General features: G+C 46.7%; 1 protein-coding gene across 1 annotated transcript; it reads right to left on the bottom strand.

Annotated features, from left to right (window-relative positions):
• Positions 1-832: 832 nt before the first annotated feature.
• Positions 833-10053, bottom strand: slitrk6 (SLIT and NTRK-like family, member 6). Its single transcript, XM_062528429.1, has 2 exons — positions 9590-10053; positions 833-3514 (listed from the first exon to the last, which is right to left on the bottom strand). Exon 2 carries the CDS (start codon positions 3495-3497, stop codon positions 984-986), a length of 2514 nt encoding a protein of 837 aa, XP_062384413.1. The 5' UTR covers positions 3498-3514; positions 9590-10053; the 3' UTR covers positions 833-983.
• Positions 10054-10374: the final 321 nt, after the last annotated feature.

Genomic DNA, 10374 nt, shown 5'->3' on the forward strand with positions numbered 1-10374 from the left:
AAGGCACTTGGAGTGTTAAACATGAAACCAAGAAATTAGATTTTTTATATACAGTGAGGAGAAAATGTATTTGATACCATGCTAAAGTTGCCTAAAAAGAGGAATATAAAATCGTCATTTGACAATTGATCTTAATGTCTTAATTCAAAAATTGAGTAAAAATAAAACCGCTAAGTACGCCAATTTTCTTTGTGATGGAAGAATGTTTCGTAAATAAATAAATGTTCTTCCTAAATGCTAGGGGGAAGTAAGTATTTGACCCCCAATGTAACCCTATGGGAATTCAACACATAGGGTTAACATAGGGGCGGGCAGATTTTTATTTTTTAAGGCCAGCTATTTTATGGATTCAGGATATTATGCATCCTGATAAAGTTCCCTTGGCCGTTGGAATTAAGATAGCCCCACATCATTACATACCCTTTACCATAGCTAGAGATTGGCATGGTGCTTTTTCCAGTAGGCCTATTAGCCTGTTTGATGCTCATTGAGCTCAATGCAAATCAAACAGGCTAATAGGCCTACTGGAAAAAGCACCATGCCAATCTCTAGCTATGGTGAAGGGTATGTGATGATGTGGGGCTATTTTAATTTCAAAGGCCAAGGGAAATTTATCGGGATGCATAATATCCTAGATCCATGAAATAGCTGGCCTTTAAAAATAAAAATCTGCCTGCCCCTATGTTAACCCTATGTGTTAAATTCCCATAGGGTTACATAGGGGGTCAAATACTTCCTTCCCCTAGCATTTAAGGAAAACATTTATCTATTTACGATACATTCTTCAATCACAAAGAAAATTGGTGTCCTTGGCGGTTTGATTTGTACTAATTTTTTGAGTTAAGGCATTAAGATCAATTGTCAAATGATGATTTTATATTCCTGTTTTAGCAGGGTATCAAATACATGTGCTCCTCACTGTATATATATATATATATATATTTTTATACATATTTCCTTTACTCATTTTCTTTGTCGATATCTCACTTGAAAGCTGTTTGGTGCTCCAATACTTCCAAGTAGTCGGGCTCCGTGTGAAGGTTCGCTTTGAGTTCAAAGTACTCGTTTTTAGTTTGCTCCACCATGACCTTCCTGGGCCGTGTGTACATGAGAGTCTCCATGAGCTTGAGCTCCTTGTGGTGCCCGGGGACCTGCATGTCCACCCCTGGCTGCAGCTGGGAGATGTTCTTCCTGAGGTACTCCGTGATGCTCAACTGCTGCAGCTCCCGCTCCCTCTCCAGGATGTTGTGGTACAGAGCGCTCGTGTCCCCCAGGGTCACGAACTCGGTCGGGTACTCCGTCACAGCCTTGAACTTGAGGTGGGGCGGCATGCCGCCGCCGCCGCCGCTCAGCGGCGAGTGCCTCTCCTTGTCCAGGATGCTGTGGCACAGGTGGTGCTTGGCGTCGTCCTGGTCGTACTCGTGCTCGGACTCGTGGTCCTTGTGCTGGGCGCAGTAGGTGGGGTTGCGGCACACCTGGATGACGGGGCTGTGCGAGGTCTCGTCGTACATGCCCGTGCTGTGGCGCGGCGCGGCCACGTGGTGCGTGGTCTTCTGCCCGTACATGCTGTAGTGGAGGTGGATGGGGCTGCTCTCGCGAGGCTGCTCCTCCGCCTGCTTCTTCTTGGTCCGCCGGCGGCGCCGGTGCAGAATGTACACGGCCACGCCCGCAGCGCAGAAGATGACGGTCAAGAAGAGGACGAGCAGGCTCAGGATCAGCACCGACAGCGGCACGGTGTCCATCAGGGAATTGAAGAACCCCTGCGCTTGGCCGTGTGGTGTAACGGTTGTCTGGATTCCATCTGTGTCCGTAGGCAAGGAGTAGTATGTGACCAGGCCAGGGCACAAGACCTCGGTCCTCAGGGTCCGGAGCTCGGCCCTGGCCACCTTCTTGGGCGTCTGGCACAGGATGGTGCCTATGATCGTATCCTTGTCCAGTTTCTCGACCCACTGCTTGAGGCTGACTAAATCACAGCTGCAGTCCCATGGGTTGTCCTCAAGGTAAATCTGCTCAAGGGCATCAAGCTGGTCGAGCACATTGCTCACAGACAGGTGCATAAACAGATTCTTCCGAAGGTTTAGTTTTGTAAGGGGAACATTCCGGAAGATCTGTGCAGGAAGTGTGCTTAACTGGTTGTTGTTAATGGACAGCAGTTTCAGATTTGGCAATGGATTAAACGTGCCCGGTTGAATGTCTTTAATCATATTATATTCCAAATAAAGGTACTCGAGGTTGTGGAGGCCAACAAACATAGTTGGGGTCAATTTCTCTATTCTGTTGCCATTCAGATATAATTTCTTTAAATTACTCAAACTCAGGAATGTCTCATTCTCCACATAATCAATTTGGTTGTTTGCCAAGTTTAGCAGTTCTAGGCTATCATATGTAACAAAGTCATACTTCAAGAGCCTCTGTATCATGTTTCCAGTCAGAACAAGTTTGGTGGGGCTTTGTTGAAGTACTCCGAGATCAGATATCCTTTGGATGCCTCTGTCTTGACAGTGGATCAAAAACCCTGCAATGGGATGATTGTGACAGGAACACTGGGGGATGCAAGACATCTCAGGAACTTGAGCTGGTGTTGGAATCTTTGCATCATCTTTGGCCTCAGGTATTTGGGCTACTTTAGACGATGGTGTCACCACCATATCAAGGGACTTGGATGGCTCTTCGAGGTTGATGTCCGCGTGGGACGGGCACAGCACATCTCGTTTCACTTTCGTCAAAATGTTCCCCCGGAGGTGGAGCGGTTCACTGCACACCACTTCGCCAATGGACGACTGCGAGCGCATGTTCTCGATCCAGATCTTCAGGTGGAGGATCTCGCAGTCGCACACCCAGTTGTTGTCCTCCAGCAGGAGCTCCATAATGCGTCCGATGTGCTCCAGGAAGCCGACGTAGGGCAGCGTCTGCAGGTGGTTGCCGCGGAGGTCCAAGTGGGTCAGGGGCACGAAGCGGAAGATGTTGGTGGGAAGGAACTCGATGGCGTTGTCGTTGAGGATCAGGACTTTGAGGCGGACGAGCTTGCTGAAGGCCCCCGGCTCCACCACTCGGATGAAGTTTGTGTCCGCCTGGAGGTACTCCAAATTCACCAGGCCCTGAAATGTGTCCTCTCGCAGCATGCCCAGAAAATTGCTGTTGATGTGCAGTTTCTTCAGGGAGCCCAGGTTGGCGAACACTCCTGGTTCCAGCTCCTGAATGCTGTTGCCGCCCAGGTGTAATGTGACCGCATTCTTGAAGCCATCCATGTCCTCGGCCTCCAGCTCCACCAGGTCGTTTTTGTACAGATTCAAATGGAAAGGCAAAGCGGATGGCACTTTGATTTGTGATATCCTGCTAATGTTTCTCTTCTCGCAGTTCATATGTACAACTCCGTCGCGCTCTTCGCAGGAACACAACGAGTCGCAAGATCCACCCGTTGTGGTCACAGAGGCCCCGACGTCTTGAGAACTGGCAAGGATGAAAACTGAGCAGAGAAACAGAATGCAGGCCAGCATTTTTCTCTCTTATGTGTCTGTGGACAGAAGAAAGACAAGCCGTGTGAGAGAAATAAATGAATTCACTCAATGCTGTAAACAACATGTTCTAAGGAAAGGACAGTGGATACAAAAAAAGAAACATGTTATGCTTTATAAAATGGCTGCAGCTGGGATGGAATAGCCCAAAAAAAAAACTGTATACACACTGATAATATTTAATGAGTGATAATTATGGGTACCCTTTCAACACACAAAGACACAATGATTCACCACACCCACTCCCTTCTGCCTCTATGTGCTTAAATTAGACTCATTTAATTTCAACTACTGCATATCAAAACAGTGTGGGCAAAATATAACATTCAGCTCCCTCAACCTGCACTGCTGCCTTTAGAATCAGTGACAGAGTTTATAGTCCTTGGAATGCACTGTAGAAAAAGAAGAATTGTACAGAGGGTTTATACATAAACAAGCACATTTTTGAATGCGCTATAATCTGTTTTCACTGAAACAAGTGGGTGTCATTTGTTTCGTGCAGTGCTCTTGTTTGTATATTCTCTTTTCACTGTTATCATGAATAAGAAAAAGGTCCTCCAAGGCTCTATTTCTTAATTCTCGAGAACAGGAGACTGTGTGGTGTGGTGGCAGGAAGATGTTGCAGCATGGCTTGTTCAGATTGATTTCCCCACTGAAATCAAACATTGATAGGTCGCGTTCATCATCTGACAGCTGGCGGGATCATACAATGACAGCTCTGGGCAACGCTTATGTTGAAAGATGACACTTATCAAAGTTCCCTTATTCACTGCTTTCAGCTGAAAAGGGCTTCGGTAAATAAAGTGAGATGAAAAAGGCACATAAAAACACTGACAAACACACACGCAGACACACACGCAGACACACACACACACACACACAAACACACACACACACACGAGTATAAATTCACACGTCCACGGGAAAGAAATGACGAATGAATGGCTACATCTCACTCTAGCTGACAACCGCTGGGAGATAAGAAATCCCTCCTCCTATTTCCAGGCCGATGTGTGACTTCCAGAGAGGAGTCTCCAGCTCCATCAGAAGCCAGTGGAGCCTGGAATTGCCCTCTCATGCATGCTGGCAAAAGGGCTAACTGATCAACAAGCATTTACTGCGCTAGCAAGTGATCACGGTTTAGCGCAAAGCATGGAAGAAGGGGGGGGATAGAAGAGGAAAAAGAGAGCCAAGAGAGTGTCACTGAACGTGTGAGCGTTCTTTGACAACGCGTGAAAAGCAGATTAAATGAAGACGTGGCGGTCACGGCCTGGAAGGGGACGTAATCTAGCCTAGTCTGCACTGTGACTCATGTCCATTTCTGCACCACATCAAATGCCCAGCACACTGAGCTCTATTCAAAATCAGTTACAACTGTTCCACTTCTCCACTTCTACCCCCTCCCTCCCTCCCTCTCTCCATCCCTCCATCCATCCATCCCTCCCTCCCTCCTCTCTTTCTGTCTTTTCTTTTGTGGACACACGAGAAGTGACTGTTAAGCATGTCATGTAGGGTGCAGCTGACTTGCCTAAAGGGAGACAGCCAAGACATCCATCACAGACGTCTACACCTCTGCATCATTGATACTCAGCCGGCACGCTATTGACTCTTACACCAAAAGCCCCCCCCCCCCCATATCCCTTCATCCCACCCCAGTTATCAGTGAGCAGCCGCTGTGACGATAGCACGCGTTGACTAATCATAGAGGACAACAAGCAAAGGAATTTCCCCGTCCGACACTCCTTCAGTAGCAGTGACAGCGACACATGATGGATTAGTACTCTTGTTCGTTTTAGCGTGACTTGCTGTCTGTGTATGTAAGAGCGCTGGAATGACCATCAAAATATCATTATTACCCTTCCCCCCCCCCCGTAAAGGGTTGGAGAGGGTACTGTAACTGGGTCTGTCTGCCTGTCTGTCTGTCAGATAGTCCATCTCTGTGTGTGTGTGTGTGTGTGTGTGTGTGTGTGTGTGTGTGTGTGTGTGTGTGTGTGTGTGTGTGTGCGCGCGTGTGTGTGTGTGTGTGTGTGTGCGTGCTCACACATAACTTGAACACAACTGGCTCCTGCCTGAGTATCTGAATGATGACACTGGCTTTCATTTTCTCTTGAATATTGAAAAATAAGGACTTCGGTCTGTAGTCGCCTAACTGCTATTGTCTGAACAGTGCTGGAGTTTTATGAGGATAACGCATTCCCATTTTTACCCAGAATGCCCACTTTTCATAAGAGTGTCACTTTCATAAGTTGCACAGAGCTCTGTGGCTATATGCAAATGGATCTCTTTTCCTCCCCCAAACGAGAGCCACTGCAATAGAGTGCTATTCTGAGCTGCTGATTAGTGAGCCTCACTCTCTTGAACGAGCATGTAACCTTGCCAAATCACAATATTACGTTAAAGTGAAACAAGCGAATGAACTGGCTGGCATCGAAGTTTTCCTCGCAATTACTACGCACGACACTAAACAACTTCGTCTTGTCATTGGAGTCACCTCAAGAAGGTCAGCCATTGCAAATTAGCCCACCGAAAGAGCGTTATAATTTAATTGGCTTCATGAGGAAGAATATTTCAGGAAACGGTGAAAGGGTTCGACTGACATGGCAAGAGACTGCGAGACGAGCATCTCAGATCCCTGAGGGGGATTTCGAACACCCTCCATTATGCATCGAGGTAATAATGGCCAACCATCGCGCGCATTTAACGGACGCAGAAGAGACAATAACAGGCAGACTGTTACATCAGAACCTGTCAGCTGCGAAAACCAGCTCCCCACAAAGCCCATCTCCACTCATGTGGACATTATACCGTGCACAGATGATCTCCTATTTAAAGATTTATGCAATGAACCCGGACCACTAAATGACCCTATGAACACTGATCGTGACCAAAAGAAAAAAAAGACAAGACAAAATAAAAAGACAACGTGTTAAAAAAAGAGTGAATAAAGGCAGGACATATTAAAGCGTAGCACACAGCAGCCACCACTGGAGGGGCCTATGGGGTTTTCCGCTAAGCACATGGACGTGCTAATAATAGGCTGACTACAGTGGGCACGGACCTTCTGCGGAGAGGCGACCGGGATTAAGCCGGCGTGCCTTTCCTCCGACGCTCCGTTAAACAAATGTGCCGTGATGATTTCACCGGAATTAGCTGTCAGAACTGCCGGATGACATCAAATATGCTGCTGCGACGGGACAGACATTTGCAGACAGCAGATGCACCTTTCTTTACAAATCAATCCCATGAAACAATTGGGAATAATGGAGGGGGGGGCTGGGGCTTTAACCCCCTTCTCCATCTATGCTGCCATTGAACATCTCTTGTCCTGTCTCCTCTCCTCTAATGTCTTGTTTCGGATTTGCCGACTTTGAGAGGAGCAGCGGCACTACCACCACCATTACTCCATTCCCGGCCCTAAATAAATGTATTCCCTCGGCACGGGAAGCCTCTTAAAAGGTTGTTTGATAAGGTCTTTGGCTACAGTCAGTGTCGCATGTGCTGAAATAAGAGACCTTTAAATAATGAAAGACACATGACTTGTTAAAGCCTTGTCGTACCGTAGCGGCAGCCATTGAGGTAAATGGCACGAGGGGGAGACAAAGTGGCCGGGAGGTTCGACAGGCCTGCTGCCTTCAGCTGGAGGCCAGATCATACCATGATGGGCAAATTCAGGCAAGTACTTTATCTGACAAATTGAACTCATGTCTAATCTTTGTTTGGCAAAACATGCTTACCCATCAATCAACCCATAACAAAACAGACTTTCAAAACAACTATCTGTGGCATTACAACCTCTTCTAAATTGGAAGAAATTGTATTAATTTCATACTGACACAGACAATTATGTATTGTGTGAATCAGCAACAAAATCATAGTTTATGGCATTGCCTCCATTTACAGCACTTAAAAGAGCTATTTCACAACGTTGCTGTATTCCGAGACGCCGAGATGCTATAGATGTGACACAGGTGAAGATTACAGTCTTCGAGAAAGTCCTTTGATGTCTGTAATCAGGCTTTCCATCGAATACATACCATTTTCTAATGATAGGCTGGCACGCTCTTGCCCTTGAGAAGCACTCAAAAAAAAAAAAAAAAAAAGGCGAAGGAGAGAAGAAATCCCACAACAGCAGCGGGCAGAGAGTACATCATTATCAAAACCGCCAAACTCTAGTACACACCTTATGTGTGTTAATCAAAACAGGCCCTCTTGTGTGCATGTGTGCCTGCTAAGCAAACAACACACTCTCTCTCTCTCTCTCTCTCTCTCTCTCTCTCTCTCTCTCTCTCTCTCTCTCTCTCTCTCTCTCTCTCTCTCTCTCACTTTCACCCTCATTGTGGTCAGAGGCAGGCACATAGGCAGGCTAGTCTCCAGAAGAAGGTAACCTACAGCAGTCAGCTGATGGTTGTTCTGCGGTGCACCAGGGTGGGGGTGGGGGTGGGGGTGGGGGGGGAAACTGCAGCCTTGGGGGCTGAGGGTCTAGGGGACTGGGGAGGGGTTGGCAGGCAGCTGGGCTATGCAAAAGCAGACCAAGGGGGCAGAGAGAGAGAGGGCAAATCAGCGATGCTCAATTATGTCATGCACTAATCGGAGTGCTGCAGATGGCCCCTGTAACGTTCCCTGGCCAATTAGTGTGTGACAATATGCCCCGCGCTGTGGGCACAAAACGATGCCCTTGCCCTGAGGGGACGCCACTAAACCCACAGGGTGCATGCATTCCTTGAGAAGGAAACGGGCGAGAGGGTAAAAAAAAGGCAAATAAAAATAAAAACACCCTTGGTCGTACTCTCGAGGGAAACACCATTCCCTCTTGTGCTTTACAGAGGAAGGTCACACCACTCCTGTTTAACCCTGAAAACGCCAGCGGGGGAAGAGTTGTGCTGAGAATGCCTCTTGGGCAACCCTGAGACTACCTGAGAGCTGGCATCACAATGTCCAACACGTCGATTACTAAAGCATGCAAAACACCATTACATGAAGCTTGCTTATTACTTTGCTTACAGTCTGTTCTTTTTTTCTACTATGAAAGTGTGTAAGATCTGCCAGAAACACATTTTGACAGGATTTGTGTTACAGTGATGTGCAGCTGTCTGTGTGTGTGTGTGTGTGTGTGTGTGTGTGTGTGTGTGTGTGTGTGTGTGTGTGTGTGTGTGTGTGTGTGTGTGTGTGTGCGTGTGTGTGTGTGTGTGTGAGAGAGAGAGAGAGAGAGAGAGAGAGAGAGAGAGAGAGAGAGAGAGAGAGAGAGAGAGAGAGCATATGTGTGTCTGTGTGTGAGACTGAGAGAGTGAGAGAGAGAGGGAGGGAGATAATGTGCACTTGCAGCTTTGCATTTCAGTTTAATAGATTTTGTGAACATACAAGACTGGCTTATCCCGTGAGCACATGATTACAGAAAGGGCCTTGCTCACTCAGTCATACATGTACTGTACATTTGAAGCACACCCAAGAGAAATAACGTGAAACAATATCCTCAAGCAATTAAGTCATATGGAGTTGGGTTTATTCTTGATTAGGAAACCTTCGCTTGTAATTAAATTAAATCACTCCCTTAGGGCCACTTCATGTCCTCATGTTCAAGTTTTCCTTTTTACCTATAGCTACGTACCGAAACTATGTCAATCACTACTGACAGGCTAAAATGTATGGTTCATATACAGTAGGCTACAGTACGTATATTATACATTTTCAAACAGACAGTTCAACTTTTGGAGTACCGATTTTGAGGTAGGCTACTTCAAGATCAATGGATAAAGTTTAATGGCTCGGAGGTGATGCAATAATGTGCATGTTGTTGAAAATGGATTTCCTGACAGACTATCGTTAAGTAGTTGCGTGAGAGAGAAACCTTCACACGCGTCAATACTGCGAGCCTTGACATGTCCGGCTTTCTGAGACGCATTGGCTAGATGGTTATGCTCGGTTGAGCTCATTCTAATGCTTATCGCTAGTTTCGAGGTCTTGTTCTGGCCATGGATAGTATAAGACGCAAGCTTAGATACTGGTCCAAATACAGATGATGAGCAATAATTTCAAGCCCTCAAGGTTGACTGACTTTACTCGTAAGGGACACTTACCCAATGCGCTGCGCCACAGAGAGTCAGTTAATCCAGAGACTGCGTGGTAGACCACAAACGATATGGTGCATCTCAAAAACCGCACGAACAAGCCAAAATAAAGAAAGTTATTTGCAGTCCTCCGTCTTCAAAGATAACCATAGCCAGAAATGCCCGCGTGCGCGCTAAGCATCTCACAGTAGGAAAAAGTCGCATACATTCTCCTGGTGTCAAACTATCCAAATGTCCTCCTTCGGAATCGAACAATTCACTTGTCTTCACCCGAGCCGTGTGCGTTGGGAAAAATTGACCTCACTTATAGTTTATCCCCGTAAGCTCCGGATATTTAGTGCTCCAGTTCAGCATTGATATTCAGAAGCGGTCCTGCGTCTGTCCACTTCCTTTCACTTGACAAGCCGAGAGACTGCCAACAGCTACTAGGTTAGGCAGACGAGGAAACAGAGACTTCTTGGCTTCTGCCTCTGTCCATTAGCCCCTGTCGATGTGCATGCTCTCGCACCACGGAGTGCTCCCCCTGTGCTTGCCTCGGCTCCTCCTTCCACACACACACACACTGGCTAATTTACCAGGAGTGAAGACTCAAACCTATCACATCAAGTAACCGTGTCGATCCCTTACCGAGCTTTCACGCGTTTCTTTAGTCTTTTAATCAATTAGCCAATATTCTTTATTCTGACTGATTAAAGAAAGCGGATAAAGTTGAACAGAAAGTGCATAGATACCCGCAACTTCAAAACATGAGTGAGACATTCATCTTAACCATTTTTCTACTGCACTCACATTAG

The sequence above is a fragment of the Sardina pilchardus genome, chromosome 23, assembly GCF_963854185.1.
Source record: "Sardina pilchardus chromosome 23, fSarPil1.1, whole genome shotgun sequence".
Taxonomy (NCBI): domain Eukaryota; kingdom Metazoa; phylum Chordata; class Actinopteri; order Clupeiformes; family Clupeidae; genus Sardina; species Sardina pilchardus.